Below are 19,260 nucleotides of genomic sequence, written 5' to 3'. Positions count from 1 at the left end.
CTACTTGTGGAATAAAGTACTACTCAACAAAAAGGTGTCAGAATGTAGCCCTATATATTTGTATAGCACTTTGATCTGACTGAGACCTCTAAGAACTATCATTATATAAATTAATATTTTATTATTCTCTCTAATGTAGCTACTAAATGTCTAATCCTTATTTGACTACTATTGATACTGTCTTGTGGTGGTGAGTTCCACATGTCACTTACGTGCTATGCACAAAAAGCATTTCCTTTTAGCCATTTTAAATTTGTTGCATTTTCAATTTCATCGACTAGCCTTTTTCTTCTATTGAGAGAGAGGGCAATTAGGAATGCTACATTTTATCCCTGTGTGAGTATTTTAAAATGTAGATGAAATAGTTTTAGCCACAAGGTATGCTTTGGAGTAACCCAGCCCATCATTCCAACATAAAAGGAAACATGCATCAGAAGAACCCGCCAACTGATACATGATCAGAAATTACACCTGGAAGAAGATCAACAGAAAGCAGAGAGATGGTACGTATTTAAACAAACAGGGCTCCCTCCCTGTCATCCACCACAGAGACATTTTTAAAAAGCTGCAAGCTAAGAACTTCAGTACAAAGGTTTTGTTTTTATTGACATTGTAAGAAACATTTTTTCTTTGTTACAAAAGAGCTAAGTGGTTCTGAAAGCAGAAGTACAGTTTATATGTACACAGTGCTACAGACCCTTCAGATCGATCTAAGGCTCGGGAAACATCAGATCATAACTGTAGGTTTATCAAATGAAGACCACTAAGGCCTATTACATCCGAACACTATTCCTACTGTAGGTAAATGTATTTACACATTAAAAAAAAAAGATTACAAGTTTTATAAAAATCTAAAAAAAAAAAGTGAAAAATGAACACTTTTATCTTACACATCTGCAGGATTGACAACGGTAAATTTTTAATAGAGGACATTCTATCAATTCAAGAACAATAACACATGAATACCAGAGGTTTACAAGACGTTTCAGACGCTATTAACAGTGGTATGTGCTATTAGCTGAATGGTACGCACAGCCTTATAGCTAAAATTTGGCAATAGTTCTTGGTCCCTCTCTTTTACAGGATCAACACAAAATAAGGCACATACATCGAAACATTGTTGTTTAGTAGGACAAGCCATAGTGTAACATGGGCAGATTAACTATTATTCTGCCCGTTTCATCTTAAAAATGAAAGAAACAAAGTCAACCTTAAATGCAAGTACCATTTTAGGAGCTTGCCTAGAAGGAGATTAAAATTCCACACTGCTATTGGGATAGCCAAGTCCACAGTGCTTGAAATCAAACCCATTCTGGACTTCTCCTTCGCTGCCTCCAAAAGTACCTGTCATACATCCAACTGTACCTGATGGATGCAACTGAACATACAGGAGGGCACAAGCAGGTCTTCCATTTTGGCAAAAGGAAATCCAAACCAGAGCAATGCTCTTAAAGACAAACAAGGATGGAAGCTGAAGGGACCAAAAAGCTCTATTAAAGGTCAGGCTGGAGAGAAGACACACACATGGATTTTTAGCATGAGAGAGCTTCCACTGCTATTCTTATGGACAGTGGCTGCCATTAAATACCACATTTACCACTTTACAGTAATTGGGGAGGGAGGGCACAGAGTCCGGCTGCCAACTTCCCTTGAAATACTAACTGGTGTGGCAAAAAGGGCTAATATGATTATTGGATGTTTAAGCAAAGGAGTAGGAATGGGGAGGTGAGCTTTTCCCCCCTCTGTATTTGACATTGATGCAATCAATACTAAGGTATTATATATAGTTCTGGTGCCCATGGTTTAAAAAAGAGGTTGAAAAATTGGCGAGAGTGAAGAAAAGAGCCACAATAGTTATTTGAGGGCTGGAGAAAATGCCACACAGTGAGAGATTTAAAGAGTTCAATCCATTCCACTTATCAAAAAGAAGACACGTAAGGACCTGCATACAGTGTGTAAGGACCTGCATGAGGAGAAACTACTGGATACCAGAGGGCTCTTTAATCTAGCAGAGAAAGGCATTACAAGCCCAAAGGGTGACAAATTAGCCATAACTTTTTAACAGGAGAGTGCTTAACCAGTAGAACAAACTACCAAGGGAAATGGTGGCTCCTCCATCTCTTGCTGTTGTCAACCCAACAATGCTTTCTGAGAGCTTTGCTTTAGCCAAACGCAAACACAAGTTATTGGGCTCAAGCAAGGGGTAACTGGATGAAAATTAATAGCCTGTAATTTACAGGAGATCAGACTAGCTTATCTAATTGGCCCTTCTCCTGGAAAAATCTATGAAACACATTTTTACTTAGTTGTCAAATGTGCTAATTAATAATGGATTATCTCATATCCAAAAGTTAAAAGCAAGAATTAAACAAGAATATTTACAGGCTGGCTCCAAGAGAGATTTCCCCAAGCCATCGACTCCAACACTAGTCACACTTTATATTAAGGTTCCATCCATAAATAGTCTATAAATGATTAATATATATTTTAACAATCAGCCACTTGTTTGTTGCTTGTGACTATGGCGATATGGCCTATTGGATAGGACACTGGACAGGGTAGACATTGGTTCTGTTTCCCGCCTTGGCCAATGGCTTGCTGGATGACCTTGGCCAAGTCACTTCAGCACCTTGTGTCTCAGTTTCCCCCTCTGTAAAACGGGGATAATGAAACTGACATCATTTGTAAAATGCTTTGAGACCTACTGTGAAAAGCACTATATACAAGTGAGGCATCATTATTATTGTAACCAGCTGTAATACCTTCTGCTTATGATCTTCCATAACATATACCGCTCATGTCTGTAACATGTTTTTAACAGCTATTCATGATTTACTAACCCTTTCTAAGTGGAACTCCTTCCCCAGTAAATTTAAAGCATGACCAACAGCACTAAACAGCTATCTTTCACTTCCCAGGGAAAGAAGACAGGCCTCCCAGGGTGCCTGGGAGGCCATCAAAGGGCCAGAGGAAAGTGCATTCTAGCATGGAGGACCTCCTCACCAAGAATGCTTTGTGATCAACACCCTCTTTTTAACCCAGTGGACTGTTTTAGTTTCTCAGCTGATTGGTCCTGCTCTGGGGGTGTCACATGAGGGGACGGGTAAGCTCTAATTAGGGTACCATGATACCTTCTAAGCCCCTAAGTAAAAGATGACACCTGGAGCAGTAAATATTGTGATTTAATGGTACGCAGTGTAATTCTGTTGTGTCTCAGTGTCACTGAAGATTGTTGATAACCCTTAAAGAACTGGCCAGCTTATAGCTGCTTAATACTAGGAAACATACTGTTTTCTAAGGGCTCTCCAGGGCCACTCTGCTGAGAATGAGGGATGTTCTCCAGCCACGAAGATGCAAGTCTTGACTCACACTGTGAGATTTGACCTGCTGGCTCTCTTCCCTAGCCATAGTGCCTGCAATTCCAGTGCAACCTGCGTCCCTTGTTACTGATTCCCACCAATGGCAGGGAAGCAACAGGGGCAATGGTTTGCATAGGGATTGCAGGAAACATGGTTTGAAAGGAAACCAGCATGGAACAGTGGGAGTGGGAAATGGCAGAGGGAGGAAAAGCCAATGAACAGGACCTTGATAGGCAGAACCCGTTTAAGCCCCCAAGCAGGAATATTTTGGGGTCCCTCCCCACTACTGTAAAACAGGCATGTTCTTATGATAAAAAATGAATATAGGGCCTCCCCCATGAACTGCTCATGGCCCTAAGAAATTTCTCAGTCTGCTTATGCTCAGTGTCGGCTCTGTAATGCTTGTTACAGCTGTGCGGAAAGACAAGGAAGGTAGGATCTGAGCAAGGAAGGATGTAAGGCTACTGCCGAAGGGCCTTATTCTTTCTGGAGTATTTAAATTTCTTGTTCTCTGGCTTTCCCTTGCAAAACATCTCAAATGTGAGTTACTTAGAACACAGTACCACACACTGTAATGAGCATATACACTATTCCAACACTGGCTCCCTGTTACGTTGCATACTGATTTAGAAATTCCGCCTTGGACTTTTATGGCGCTCAGTGGAGCGGCCCATTATACTGGATTGAGACAGCTTCTGTTCACACATATTCACAAGAGATCTAAGTCAGCTGGGTTTTATTTTACTCTGAATGCAGCTGAGTAACAACAATAACACAGGCTTTAAGTATGTGGAACTCACACCCTAAAGTTATGCTAGACTTTAAAGTGGGCTCCTATTCTCACTAACATTTAACTAAATGCTTCCTCAACAAATCTACTACTTGTGGGTGAAATTCACACATGTACAGCAGGAGAGGCATAAACGTTAGGCCTCATTTAAGATCCCTGTAAGCATTCAAAATAGGTTTTCAATTAGACTTATGCAGGGGATAGACCTTGTGTAGGTCTTCTGCACAGGGGTTAATTTTACCCTCAAGAGTTCAGGACTCACTCCTGCATCTATGAGAGCTTTGCCTGTGCTAGGGGGAGCAGGAATAGGCCCTAAATTACAAAATGTGCTGTGATACCTAGCAACATAATGGGCCAAATTCTGTACTCAATTACCTCAGTGTAAACCTGGCATAACTCCACTGAAATCAATGGTGTTAGTTCAGATTTGTGCTGGTGTGACAAAGCAGAGCCAGTGAAAGGAATCAAAATGAGAGGGAAGCTGGTGCCAAGGATTTCGTTTGCATTTTTAGCTTTAGCTAAGACTCCTTACCAGGATATAATTTCTTTATTGACACTTCCTTTGTTTATTTTTTTAAATCAGAAGTTTAGATTTTAAAATGTTAAAAGTAAAAAAAAAAAAAAAAAAAAGTGCTTTGGGAATGTATTAAACACCCTTGTGATCGCCGAGAACCAATGGGGCCCATTGGATCAATGCGATTGTAAAGATCTTTTTTTTCTTAGATTCATGATTCTTCTCAAGTTGTTCCTGTGTAGCATGTCAATAGGAGTTTACATATTTAATTAAAAATATGTACTCTGCCGCAAATGAATAGTGACGATTTATACTAAACTCTATGAAAGAGCAATTATTCTGAGGACAAAGAGTAGCTGATTTTAAAACCTCCAACTGAATTAAAATGACATTGGGCTACCTTATGGACTTAGGCCCAGAGCCTCAAAGGTATTTAGGCACTTAACTCTCATTAAAATCAATGGGAGTAAGGCACGCAAATACCTTTGAGCATCTGGACCTTAGTGCTTGTTTCTGCACTCACTAAAGCAAATGGCAAAACTTCCATTAGTTTCAATAGTGCAGAACGAGGCACTAACCATGTGTACCATTTTATTACAAAAATTAATGCTGTATTTGATGAAGAGTATAAAAAATACCCAAATCACTAGACATCCATTTATTTTTGTTCTCCTCTTGTCGAATAACGTCTGAAAAAAATGTAGACCAAATTCTGCTAAATATGTGAATTGTGTTCACAAAGGGATTTTTAAGCCCTCCAAAAGGGGGTTGTCATAGAAACGGTACAGTTTCGGCTCAACAGTTGAAGTGCAAGGTCTGTGTATGTGGGCGTGTGTACATACACACAGACTCATTTGGGACAAAAAAGTTTGATGCTTTTTCATTTCTTTTTGCACAAGCCCCAGATATCTTTTGCCACACAATTAGGGGTACATGATCAGGGAGCAGTATGAGTAGATTTGTTCGTAGATTGGCTGTCCACCTTACAGCAATGCATTCACAGAAGCTCTCTTTACTCACTGTATGTACTCTGTATATCATGCCTAGTTGTTTTGTGCCTACATAAATAAAAACATTGGCAACAATCATACAAGACTGTGTTTCCGTTGAGTAAAAGAAAATTGCAAAGTCATTTCATTAGACCTTCCTTTAAAAAACAAAACAAAACATGCACTTCACACGTTTACATTGGTTTACAATAAAAAAAGAAAAAAAGTATACAGACATTTAAAAAAAGAGAGAGAGGAGTGGGTCTAACAATACTGATTCAAAACCGAAATGGAAGACAGTTTCTCCCTAGAACACTTTAGGGTTTTCAGAGTCCTTATTCCATAAAAGGAATATACTTGAAACACATCCCATTTAGGTGAGATGAGATTGCTAAAATACATACACAACTAAAAAATGAGTCACTTTTTATCGGTTATCTCCTAAGTTTTTTTCCCCATGTCTATTGCATAACAGCAAGAAACTTGCTTTCTTCTGCAAGTGAGGTCAACAAAGAACTCATGTCCCCAATAGCCATGTTTGTTGTGCTCACAGGCATAGCTGGGAATGTAAGAGACGCTCGGGGAGTGGTGAGGCGTGAAGAATTGTGTGAGAGATTCTGAATGATACTCGGACTCAGGGCTCCTGAAATTAAGCTGGCATGGTCCTCATCATCTATGATAGCATCAAAATCAATCTGCACACCTTCTAGGCTGTTGCTGTCAATGCTGTCAACTGTGCTTGTCACCTGGTTAGCCCCTGGGGAAAGAAGCTCAGACGAATTTGGAATACCAGTCCCCTGCAGCAGGCAGTTAGCTTCCGAAATAGAGAAAGAACCTGTTTTCATAGCTTGCTGAGTAAAGCCCATGGATTGGTCATATAACTGACCAGAGTAATTCTGCATATTAGAGCAGAACTGTTGTGATTGACCTTGCATCTCCATCTTAATGCCATTTACCCTGTATGTCTGGTTTGCATCACTTATAAATCCTTGCTGTTGTGCCAGGTTGTTTCTCAGCATGTTTTGCCGTCTGTTGCCTCCATAGTTGGCACATGGCTGGTAACTCTTTGTCACCACCAAACCTGATTGCTGATTTCCAATGTTGTGAGACATTGGTGGAGAACTCTGTGGCCCTTGACAAAGGCTCATTTGTGAGGTAGGACTAACCTGCCCTAACATCATTTGATTGGTTTGATTGACTCCCTGATAATGAATGCCTTCCCCTATTGGCTGATTCTGCAGGTATTCCTGTTCTATCGTATTTCTACTCTGCATCCCATTAGCCATACTGACAGATTGCTCACCTGGCACCATGGGATGGCCAAAGTTTTGCTGACTCTTGTTTATTAGCATGCTGTTGTTCCTCAGCTTCTGCCCTTGAATCACTATGCCACAGGAACTGTCCATTGCCCCAGAAATCATTGGTTGTCTGGTGATGCTTTCACCATATGGCTGTGCCTTATTTGCCTGCATGTTGAAAGAGTTACTGGTGGTGTTGTTGCTGATAATCATGTTCTGATGTAAACTGTAAGAGCTGCTGTTTTCCACAAGATGTTGATAGCCATTTTGTTGGCCCATACCATTTCTCTCCAGGTTCTGCTGCTGGACCATCATATTGTTATATAGTCCAAAAGCTCGAGTTTGTTGGATTGCCGAGCGTGGACCACATTTCATTTTTGAAGGAGACAAGTCAGAACTTCCTGAGCTTACTTCATTCCACTGGATTGGCAGGTCGCTTTTGTTTGCTTCAGAGCTGGTCTGTTGACTGTTTGGTGAAGGGGCCTGGTGAAAGTTGTTATTCCCTATTGCTGACCCGTGATGCACTTTGTTATTGTCCAGGACATCGTTTGGCAAATGGTCATACATGCTTTGGTTCTGGGAATTCAAATACTGAACCACATCATCTGGCAAGAGATCCTCATCATTTAGACCACCATCCGCTTCCATGGTAGCAGCCTCCATGGTAACATTCTCACTGATACTCGGAGGACATGGGGAGTAGGTGTTACGGAACAGGCCGCCATCAGAGCGGGTATAGTTCTGAAGAATAAAGTTTCGCTTTTCCATAGATGGAGGCAAAACAGGAGGGTTAAAGCTATTAAGACTGTTGAATCGCTGGACTCTAGGCAGAGAAAGGTTGTCGGAAACCATTCTTACTGGATCACTGGCTCTCCTTGTCCCATTTCCCACCACATCATGAGCCAGAAAATGCCTCCTGTTATAACTATTTGCCCCACCATCACTACATCTACGAGGAGCATTTACTGGAGGCAGAGGAGATACTCCAGACTCCCTGCAATCACCCAACAGCGCCATCCTTGTTTTGAGGCTCATCCTCTCCATGTTAGGCAGTGGAGTTGGTGGGGGTCCACCAGTAGCTGCTGCATATTTAGCTTTCAGCCTGTATTGCTGGGCTGGGGTGAGGCTGAGTAGGCTTGGCAGGCCATCACACTGACTCACTTCACTGGATCGCCTGGAGGCATCAGTCGAGATGGGGTCATAGGAGTCGGCGACACTCATGTTCTGAGGCCTTCCCTCAGCTTGGGAAGCATCACTGGATCTCCGACTGGAAAAGCAAGGTGAAATTCCAGAGGACCTACGGCTACTCAAGTAGGCAGAACTAATTGTGCTGGTGCTGCTGTCCCTCCTGTTCAGCATGTTTAACACTGTGATGTCCATACTTGAAATTTCGTTTCTGTTGGGTAGAATAGTCATGGATCCTCCTAAACTGCAGCTGCTGCTTGACTGGATACCTGATGGTAAAATTCACAGATAAATGAATATTAATCAGGACCAACTGTAGAAAACGCTTAGAGTCTGAGACAAGTAACAGGCATTTCAAGGAAATACCCATATGATTCTAGGAAGTCAAGACCGTTTTCTAATCAGAAGTAGGGCTAAATAGCACTCTTGTATAGGGGCTCACAGATTCAAGAACATCATTTCAATGTGAGCCCCAACACATCCTCAGTTGTCATCCAGTGTAGTTCCATCGACTAAAATGGAGCTACTCTGATTGACACCGACTAGAGAAACAGGTTTCCCATATTCTTAAAAAAAGCTTTTTAGATTTTTGTAACTAATTGAACTGGCATTCATGTGATAATCTAAGTCTAGATGGCAAAATATACAAATTGGAAATTAGAGTAATTTTTAAAGAATTCTTTCATATTTGCATGTTATTTAAAACAACTGTAAAACATCTTTCCCAGTTCCTCCTTTTAATAAACATAATGTAAGCATCATCATCACCTTTATGTCATTCCTTTTCTTGAATGCACTTCACAAACTATGTACATATAATACCACAGATATACAGTCACTACTAGGGTGGACAGCAGCAGCCAACTGGTTCACAGTAGGTTGCCCAAAGTGTTGGGAGGAGAAATATTGCCCAAGGGCACCAAGTCAAACCCAATCTCTTGTAGAAAGTGCTATGGAATCTTTAGGGTCCAGCACGCCTCCATGTGATTCATGTACGAAACTATACATGCATTTTTCAAGCATTATCATCTCCACGTGCAACTATCAGTGCATTTGCAAATAGAGACCATGTTAAAGCCCACTTCAAAATGTAGTCTATGACGACTATGCAAAGCAGATAGGATCTGAGGTTTAAAGGCCTCACTTGAAAGAATACCACACAATAAACTGCATGGTATTTAATTTCTCTACCTTAGAAGAGCAGGGCTAAAATGATGCTGTGAATCTTATGTTTGGTTCCAGGGAATCTAAGTATTTCAAGCATGATAATCAGACCATCAATATTGACTTCCAGGAATATAAACTATGGGATTACCAATTTCTACCAGTATAGTACAATCTCTAATTTAAACGGAAAATATATATATATTGAAAAATTTAAGTGTCTTACAGCTCCTAGGTAAGTAGAACTCCCACTGAATTTCATGAGTTGTACAGTTCGTGTAAGTCCTGAAACATCAAGCCCTAAGAGGACGAATTTAAAGAATGAAAGTACGATTAATCCAGTTATGCATATCTCACCATTTCCTATGAGAGGTGGCAAGGTTGGGGCTTTTGAAGGTGGAATGGGATTCAGTCTTGGAAGCACTCCATTAACTTGTTTCAACCTTTCTAATTTGACTTGCTCCATCCATTTGGTCCCTGTCATGTTCCTTCTGGCCTGTAAGCCAAGTGCTGTGGTTGCTGTGGAAATGGTAGAGTCCATGATTGGGGTTTCATCAATGACACTGAGGTCTCCTACACTACCTCCACTGGTCAGATTAAGCTCGATCCCATGGTTGGAATAGTTGCTGATGGGGGACTGTTCGCTGCTGCATGTAGACTGACCACCAGGGCTTGGCTGAGATGTCTGTTGGAGTGAAATAAGAAATGAATGATAATTAGGATTAGGCAAAGAATGCTAATGAATTGATTTCAATGTACCTCATGAACAGATATTATTCCACATTGAGTCAAAGGAAAACAAATGAACCTAAAAGCTAGGCTTAAACAGATGACAATGATCTTTGATTAAAGGCTTTCTGGTACATGACTACTTGACTTTTAACCACACTGAAAACTATTGAGAACCCCTCCTCCCCCAGTGTTAAAATTTATCTCAGCATCTTACTAACAGAGAGTACATTAAATCTATATTACGCTATTCATCGGAAAAGATCCCAGAACAATTAAATTACTTTACAGGTTTCATATATATCCTGTATCCAATTACAGGATACATTTTATTATTACTATTACTTGTATTATTGTGTTGCCTAGGAGCCCGCAGTCATGGACCAAGACCAAATTTAGATAATTTGAAAGTAATTACCCAAATTGGAATTTGACCAAGACACCGGGGCTAACTTATAGTGCTAGGCTTGCAAAAAAACAACAACCACCCAAAAACATTGGGCTTTTTAAAAAAAAGTACAGAGGCAAAGAATTTGAAATATTTGATAATATTCAAGAAGTACAGATGCACTGTTCCAAGCATTTGAGGGTTTAAACTTTGGCATATAATGAGAAATGAAAAAAATGTCAATGTAAAAATATTATAACTTAATATCAGCTTTATCTCAGCACCCTTGGACCACGATTTCTGACTGGCCACAGGTAGTAAGGACCTCAGCTTTATGTCCCATATGAGTAAAATAGGTGCTGTTGTTCTAAAGTCAAGTCATCTGTCACACTGCAGTGCAGGACTCTGAATACAGACACAGTTCTGCATGCTTCAGCTGGGAGCAGACTCTGGTTTCAATGGGGTTGGATGGACATAAAGTTAGAATAAAACAACATATTTGCTGATTACAAGTTCTCTTTGCATTAATGAAAAGAACAAAACATCATATGGAAGACTCCAGCGCACACTCAAATGTAACACCTTCTCAGTACTATGTCTGCATTGGAGCTGGATGTGTAATTTCCAGCCCCAGTAGATATACCCGTGCTAGCTCTGATCGAGGCAGCATGCTAAAAATAGAAGCGATGTCGCAGTGGTGAGTGTACCAGGACAGGCTAACCACCTCAAGTGCGTACACATGTTTCAGGCGGAATTGCACTTGGGGCAGCTAGCCTGTTGCAGCTACCACACTGCTATTTTTAGCATGTTAACTTGATAAGAGCTAGCGCAGGTATGTCAACCTGGGCTGGAAATTACACCTTCAGATCCAGTATAGACGTATCCTCACTGGGAAGATAGCCATCTACTGAATCAAAATTTTCACTTTCTTGGAGATCTCCCAGACTTGTGACATGATCACCGCCCAAAGTGATATTCTACAAGGGGCATTGACCTGCCACAACTCCATCTTCTCTTTTAAACAAACAGGTAAGACCAATGCTCTGAAATGTTTATTTTATTGTAGTGGTATTCTTGCGGCTGTAAAATACAGGGTCTTTGAAGTACTCAAGAGCATCTTCCCTACATGAATGAGAAAATTATTGGGGGGGGGAAGAGAAGGAGAGAGCGGGGGGAGGGGGAGGGTTCTTTAGGAGTAATACTTCATTCTAGAATGCACCAGTTAGCGATTATAACCACAGATCTGTATGACATGCAAAATCATTTTGCTTCCAAGAACAGTTTCATAAACACATATCTATTTTATTATTTTACTTTTAGGCTTTTGCATTTTCAGTCACCATGTGATCTTCGTGCAAACTCTTGTCTAGGACGGCTAACTAGAATTTTGTAGTTATCAGTGATGTCTTTGCATTCTAACAACAAAGTGAATAAAGATACAAGCCTGTGCCAGAGTGGTGGCTTAGTGTGACTGTGATGAATATTTGGGTGTAATAATAATTTTAATTATTTCTAATATCAGTGATAATGCTTGTAATTTATAAGTCCACATGGAATGTGGTACACTTCCAAATCTTGGTCACTGCAGATTTGGTGAGGGCACTAAAGAATAAATGTTATCTGGGAGCAGTGAGCTTGCACCCATTGTATGAGAGTTAAATAAAGAATGCTAATGATCAGAAGCCTGTTCTTGTAGCCACACAAATTGGTCAAAATGAGTCAGAAGTAGAGAAAATGATCATGGGAATATATCTCTATAGATATGTATATACATAAATATGATATATACAAACAAATGCATCTGGAACTATTTCACAAGCGTAATCTAGCTATTTCACATGCCAAGTGTTTTGCAAAATGTTCATTACACATATGTGGAAATGTGTCTGATGGAATGCTTCTTACTAAATAAAAGAATGATTTGACAAGAAGCAAAAGACTAAAAAAAGAAAAAATGTTGTAATGAAAAAAGTTGAGATGTTTAAATCCCCTCACCTTATTACCCACTGTCCTTAGGAAGTTAGAACAAGACATTTAAGAGCATTAGACAGAAGAAACATTGGATTAGTAGAAAAACAAGGGACATATCTTAACTCATATAGCAATGAAAACCAAGAAAAGAAGGACAACTACATTACATTTTAATCACCTATTTGTAGAGCTGATTTACAGTGGGAAATATTCAATACCATTCATAAAAAAACTAACTTGTTTTAAGGCCCAGTCCTGCAAAGCTTTACTCACGTTAGTGCCTCTTACTCAACTAGTTTCATTAATAGCAATGGACTACTCACCTAAGTAAGAGTGGCAGGAATGACTTGGGCCCGCAGAGCTTAATGTAATATCTACTAACGTCAACAGACGACTGCCTTTTGACTACAGTGAGAGTTACACTGGACCCTTGGAGTATTATTAACTGAAAACTATTACCTAATTTGGGTTTGAAGAGGTAAACCTTAGTCATGGAGTAACTCCTACCCTGGTAGTTATTGAAGCTACTAAGCAGAGTTAGGATTATGTGAATAGAGACTGAAGGATCTGGCTTTTTATTCCGCAATGGATTGGCGTGAAGATATTGTGAATCCAGATATGGCAGAGAATGAGTTAACTTTTTTATCTAGTTCTATCCCCCTTGAGAGAAGGGTGCACTAGAGATAGTTACTTAGAGAAAATATTTCATTATTTAATAGATCTAGTAAAAAATGAAAGCACCTAACAAACATTAACTCAAAATTACAATGCTATTTTTGTTCCCCTGGTTTAAAAAAACCCAGCCCCTGCTTCCCACACACACACCTTGTCCTTTATTTGAATTTTTTCACAATCATTTTTATTGCAATTTTTATTTTCAATTTTTTTTCTGTTTTCTTCCACACTCTTTTGATCTTGTTTCCCCATCTCCACCCACTTTTTCTTTTTTCTATTTTGATGTTGGAAGGGGGCAGGGAAAACAGATAAGCAATAAACTAAAAACCAGAAAAAAGCTACATTTTTCATTTTTCAATTTAGTTCAAAAGTAGAAAATTAAAAAAAAAAATCTGTGAAAATTTTCCATTTGGAGAAAAGGCAATTTTCGATGAAACCATTTTTTGTTTGAAAAATGTGTACCAAAATTTAGTAGCTGAACTTGGAGGGCTTACATCTGTCAAACCACACCTCCATTTTGGCTGATCCAATTCTGTGATTGCAGTGAACAACAATAATAATAATAATTAATAATAAATACCTAGCTCTTAAACAGTGCTTTTCATCGATAGATAATGAATTGCGAGGGGAAAACAGGAATAAACTATGGACACAAAATAGCGGGGGCAGGTAACTATGGGGCCATGTTGTTCTCCCAATAAGGGGGTCTGGTTTGAAAACTAGAGCCACGGAGCATGTCTACACAAACAATTAGACTCTGGGAAGCTGCGGGGGTGCTAGCCTGCTGCAGCCACACAAACCTGCTGCACTCTAACTGCCCTCGTGCACCCTGTTGATATGAGCTAGCAGTTTGTTAGAGCACTTTGATCCAATCCTCTTTGAAATGGGACTATTTCAAAGCATATTAATGAACTGTCAATGCGCACCCAGCAGAGTGCTCATGGACAGCTGGTCCACATCAAACTAGTGAGGGGAAGATTCACACCCCCGCTTGCCACAGTCCAATTGTTCATGTAGACAAGCCCTAACAGTAAGACCTTGATCCTGCATTGTAATCTACACAAGCAAACTGCTGCATCCATGTGGAGCTCCTTGATTTTTCCATGCAACAGTCTGTGCAGATCGCAATGAAGGTCTGGGAAATAAATGTTGGCATTTATTATTGATTCATCCCTCCTCCCATTAGCCAAGAAAATAATTCCCCATCATTAGTTAACATGTAAAGGGAAGGAAAGTTAAAAATCATATAATATTCCAAAAGTCCCATTAAAGGAAAATCCCGGTGGAACCTTAACTATTGAGACATTTTAAGTATGCCCATAATATTGCATCTACAGGAAATTGGCTTTTATAGTGAATTCTATAGAGTATCAGTTAATAAGACAACAATACTATACATCAAGAATCATGATTTTATATCTAAGGCCTGGTCTACACTGGGGGGGATCGATCTAAGTTACGCAACTTCAGCTACGTGAATAATGTAGCTGAAGTCGATGTACTTAGATCGACTTACTGTGGTGTCTTCACAGCGGTGAGTCGACTGCTGCCGCTCCCCCGTCAACTCCGCCTGCGCCTCTCACCGAGCTGGAGTACAGGAGTCGATGGGAGAGCGCTCGGGGGGTCGATTTATCACGTCTAAACTAGACGCGATAAATCGATCCCGGCTGGATCGATCGCTGCCCGCCAATCTGGCAGGTAGTGTAGACATACCCTAAATCTGTTAACTTTTTTCTTCACACTTACAGACTTACAAGTATAGTCATAATAACGATGATGCTTAGCATTCATTATAGGTCACTTTAAACCTACAAAGCATTGAACAAACATTAATTAAGGCAGTGTTCCTGCAAACCCCTGTGATAGAGAGTAGTGCTTAAAAAGAAGAACAGGAGTACTTGTGGCACCTTAGAGACTAACAAATTTATTAGAGCATAAGCTTTCGTGGACTACAGCCCACTTCTTCGGATGCTTAGTACTTCTCACCATTCCCAAGGACTGCCAGTAAGCTGTATGCTTGGTACTAAGAGCCTGCAGAACAGGTTCTTATGAAAATGATCCTGCTCCCATTGAAGTTAATCACAAACTTCCTGTTGACTTCAAAAGCAGAAGCAATGGCCCCTAAACTATAAACACATGTTGTATTTCTGTAGTACTGGCTAGTCTTTTACACATATTGTCCTGATTTTCAAGGGTGAGGAATCCCCAAAGCTCCCACTGACTTCTGTAGATTTTTGAGTGCTCAGCATTACTGAAAATCACAGCCACCATTTACATAGTAGTTATTTACCTGTATCATGTGTAACTGGTTAAATGCACTCTTTGGGCTGGACCCTCTGTTAGCATAAATTGGCATAGTTTGGATGGCTGGGCAGGAGATGCTCATGCTGCCTTAAGGACTTCTTAATTCTAAGGGTGTGTATATATACATGCAAGCATAGCAAAGTGTACTATACTTAGCCTGCAATGCTAACAAACACTGGCCTACAAGGACCAGATCCTCAAAGGTATTTAAATGCCTAATTCCCATTGATAGATTTGATATGCTGAGTCCAAGTGCTTTGGTTTATTAGTTGGTAGGAGTCAGCTGGTCTAGTGAAACAGTGCCTGCTTTTTATAGACTTGGGGACTTTTTTTTAAAAGGATTAAAATGCTCCAGGAAATTAATTGCACAAACCTATATGAAAGCGAAATTAAGTATACACAACTAAACACCGAGGAAATGTGAAAGTTGAGTTTGAACACACAACATTGGCTCTGCCCCCTTGCATGCATATATTTGGTATTACCTGTGGATTCATAATCAAATATCTTAGATAAATGTGTACCTAAGTTTGTAGAGAAAAAATGTTTCATGCTTTCAGATAGAATATGCAATCACATAATTAAAGACTATGGCCTACATTTTCAAGAGTGACTAGTGATTTTAGGTGCCTCAGTTTTAAGGTGCTGAACTTGAGAGACGTTAAAGGAGTCAGATTTTCAGAACTTAGTATTTTCTGAAAATCAGGCGCCTTTAAAGTGCTGTTTGTTACTGTTTTTAAAAGCATTTAAAATATATATGATTTTGTAAAAAAAACTAGTGCACTGAAGTTTATTAACAAATAATGATAATAGAGAGGAAGAAACAAAGCAGCACAGTATGTTGCATACCATTGGTTTTTCTGACTTGACAGCTTTCACTTGGAGGCATTCTTCCCGCTTTGAGGTAGTGTTGCTGAGGTCCTTTTGCTCGCCAATTGCACCCTGAGTCTGCTGGCCTGGTGATCTGGATTGAGAATGGCTGCCTGGGTCTCTTGGTGGTGGAGGCCTTGGATGAATATCTCCACGCTGCTTCTTGGTGACATGTGCCTCGGGGCCATGCACAGTCTTCACGTGTTTCCGGAGAGAACTGGGGTCTGTGTAGCGCTTTGTGCAGCCTGGTATCTTGCAAACATATGGTTTCTGCCAGATCAGGTGGGAAGAAAGGCTGAGGTTAGATTTGGTTTCCTTGTAGGATTCCTAAGAGTTCCTTTGAGTGCAGTAAGTGTAACAATTATACTCTTCCACAGTGAATGCATTAATAAAGTGATGACATTGTGAAACTGTCTCAGCATTGACCACACCTAATAAAATCTATTCCTCTTCCTTGGCTTTGAAGGGAGCACAATGCACATTATTGCTACATATGTAACAAAGTAAGAACACAGGCAGATCCTCAGCTGGAGTAAATTGCCATAACTCAGGGGTTCTCAAATTGGGGGTCGGGACCCCTTAGGAGGTCGCGAGGTTATTACATGGGGGGTCACAAGCCTCCATCCCAAACCCCACTTTTCCTCCAACATTTATAATAGTGTTAAATATGTTTTAAATGTAGAAGGGGGGTCGCACTCAGTGGCTTGCTATGTGAAAGGGGTCACCAGTACAAAAGTTTGAGAACCTCTGCCATAACTCCATTGAAGTCAACGAAGCTACAACAATGTACTCCAGCTGAAGATCGACTCCATGGGATTTACCATATTGGATCAGATCACTGGTTTATCTAATTCTGCATCCTGCCTCTGGGTGGTCCAGTACCTAATGCTTGAAATTCAGAGGAAAGCAAAATCCTTCTATGATGCACTGGACCAATTATTGAGGGGGGAATTCATACATCATCCCCTACAGGCCATCAGTTTAAATGCCTAAGCATGGGATTTGATGACCATCATCATTCTGATCTAGCATAACTATAACTATTATTCGAGGTCATAAATTTATCAGCTCTTCTTTAAATCCAGTGAAGTCAATAGAGCTACATCAGTTTACACCAGCTGAGGGTCTGGTTCTATAGCATCAGCGCACTTCATTGTGAAGTACATTTCTGGTAAGATTTGGGGTTTATTTGTTTGCTCGATTTTGTTGTTGCAATGCAAGAAAGTGATGTTCCATCGATGATGATAACTAAATTTAGTGATTGACTGTTGAATATTCAACCTAGAGCTTTAAAAGCAGAGCAAAGCATCCAGATCAAAAACACACCTTGTTTGTGCCTCATATTGCTATGACGGGATGGACAAATTGATTCCAACCCAAAGCTTAGATCAGGTATTGGACAGATTTAGGTAAATCTCCTACCCCCGATCTTTGTAATAATTTACCATTAAATCCGCCATTATGTATCAGCAAGTCTAGAAGTTTGCAGAAGACATGCATCCAGGTTTAAGCTGAGTATGGAGCTGTGCAATGCTGTCTGGGTCACCTGTGACCCACAGATGCTACAGCGACTGCAAAATTTGAAGAGAATGCTAGTCCTAGTGAATTGCTGTGACGGATGTGGTGGGAAATCACCAAAGAAAGATGAGCTTGGTTTGGAAATGGAGGGAGATTGTGGGAGAAGAGGAACCACAGGTTCCAAGCCATGCAATCAGCCAGAATGCTAATTTCTCTACAAGGCCTAGAGGGGAACAGACTGAGGAGAAGGGAAGAATGAGATTTAGGGAAGAATCTAGTTGAAAGGGAAAGAGAGAGGGGTAGGGAGAAGAACTCAGAAGTTTGGAAAGCCACGCCCCTCAAGATTCTTCCACATTTACCAATAGCAGCTGAAGAAGCTAAAGCCCAATCCTGCTGCATCTCTAGCAAGATGCGAAACCCCTGCTTAGCTCCCATTCACTTTGTGAGTAGTCGATGGTGCTTGGCAACGTATAGGATCAGACTCCAAATAAACTCCTGGCAGAGTTAACGCTGTTCCTGACTAGCCAGCAGATGTCACTATAGAACAACAATAGGAGGCTTAAAACTCTCCTTGGGAGCTGAGTGTCCCCTCCACTTCGGGGAGCGAGAAAATTATTACTGGATTGCAGCCCTTTCACTGGTTACCACACAAAGTCTCCATTAGATCAGCCAGCCAGTCCCCTTCTTTGATTCTTGATAAAATGACAAGGAGCCTCTTTAGATCACCATGCTGTTAAAATGATTTACTGTCGTTAACTTACCTATTTCATGTTTCTTGAGGATTTTTGTGTCTGCATTCCACAATACATTCTTTTGACAGCAGTATGTCTGTGGGCAGCCAGGGCCCTTTCACTGCCTGGGTGCTTGCTTACCTCATTGGAATGAGTCCTGTTTTGGTGCTTGGCTCGATCGGAGGCATTAGAGAATGCTTTGTTGCAGCCCTCATGCTCACACACATATGGTTTCTCTCCAGTGTGAGATCTCAAGTGGGTTTTCAAGTTTTCTAGTCTGGAGTAGGCCTTTGTACAACCTTCAAACTGGAGACAACATGCACATCGGGATTATTCTACACACTTGGACTTGGAGAAAAATTAAACCAATAAAAAATCCCCAGATATCTCAAAGACTAGAAGCTTTCCAAATCCTATGAGATGGAGGGTTTCTTTTCTTTCATTTAAATATGGCACAATTCCTCAATAAAGTATTTCCAGCACCATGTAAAACAGCTATTATAAGAGAAAAAAACCTGCATAGTAACAATACGTTCATGTTTGTTTCAACACTAAAATCCATTACACAGTCACTAATATTTTGGGGTCAGGACTAGGATCCAGATACTCCTCAGTGAGGGAAAGTGATTTTAAACACACATGGAAATGCCTCTGCATTATTTAACAATGCGCTACTTTAGGGATTCATCAGACGATTTAGTGGATGAACTGGGCTTAATTCTACCCTATCTTGTACCGTACAAAGTGGAGAGATGATGTTACCAAGCTGATGTGG

The 19,260-nt window shown here is 40.4% G+C and overlaps 1 protein-coding gene across 4 annotated transcripts in view; it reads right to left on the bottom strand.

The window, feature by feature from the left end:
• Positions 1-580: 580 nt before the first annotated feature.
• GLI3 (GLI family zinc finger 3) overlaps positions 581-19,260 on the bottom strand; it is a 253,463-nt gene continuing 234,783 nt past the window's right edge. For all 4 annotated transcript variants that reach the window (XM_054019886.1, XM_054019884.1, XM_054019885.1 and 1 more), the window contains 4 exons: positions 18,627-18,791; positions 16,216-16,506; positions 9,657-9,984; positions 581-8,404 (listed from right to left, as the gene is read on the bottom strand). In XM_054019886.1, coding sequence (XP_053875861.1) covers positions 6,114-8,404; positions 9,657-9,984; positions 16,216-16,506; positions 18,627-18,791 — 3,075 coding nt within the window. In that variant the 3' untranslated portion in view covers positions 581-6,113. The remainder of the gene's footprint in view (positions 8,405-9,656; positions 9,985-16,215; positions 16,507-18,626; positions 18,792-19,260) is intronic.

This window comes from Malaclemys terrapin, chromosome 2 (genome assembly GCF_027887155.1).
Source record: "Malaclemys terrapin pileata isolate rMalTer1 chromosome 2, rMalTer1.hap1, whole genome shotgun sequence".
NCBI lineage: Eukaryota > Metazoa > Chordata > Testudines > Emydidae > Malaclemys > Malaclemys terrapin.
The sequence above is the reverse complement of the archived record's forward strand: the minus strand, read 5'-3'. Positions and strand labels throughout refer to the sequence as shown.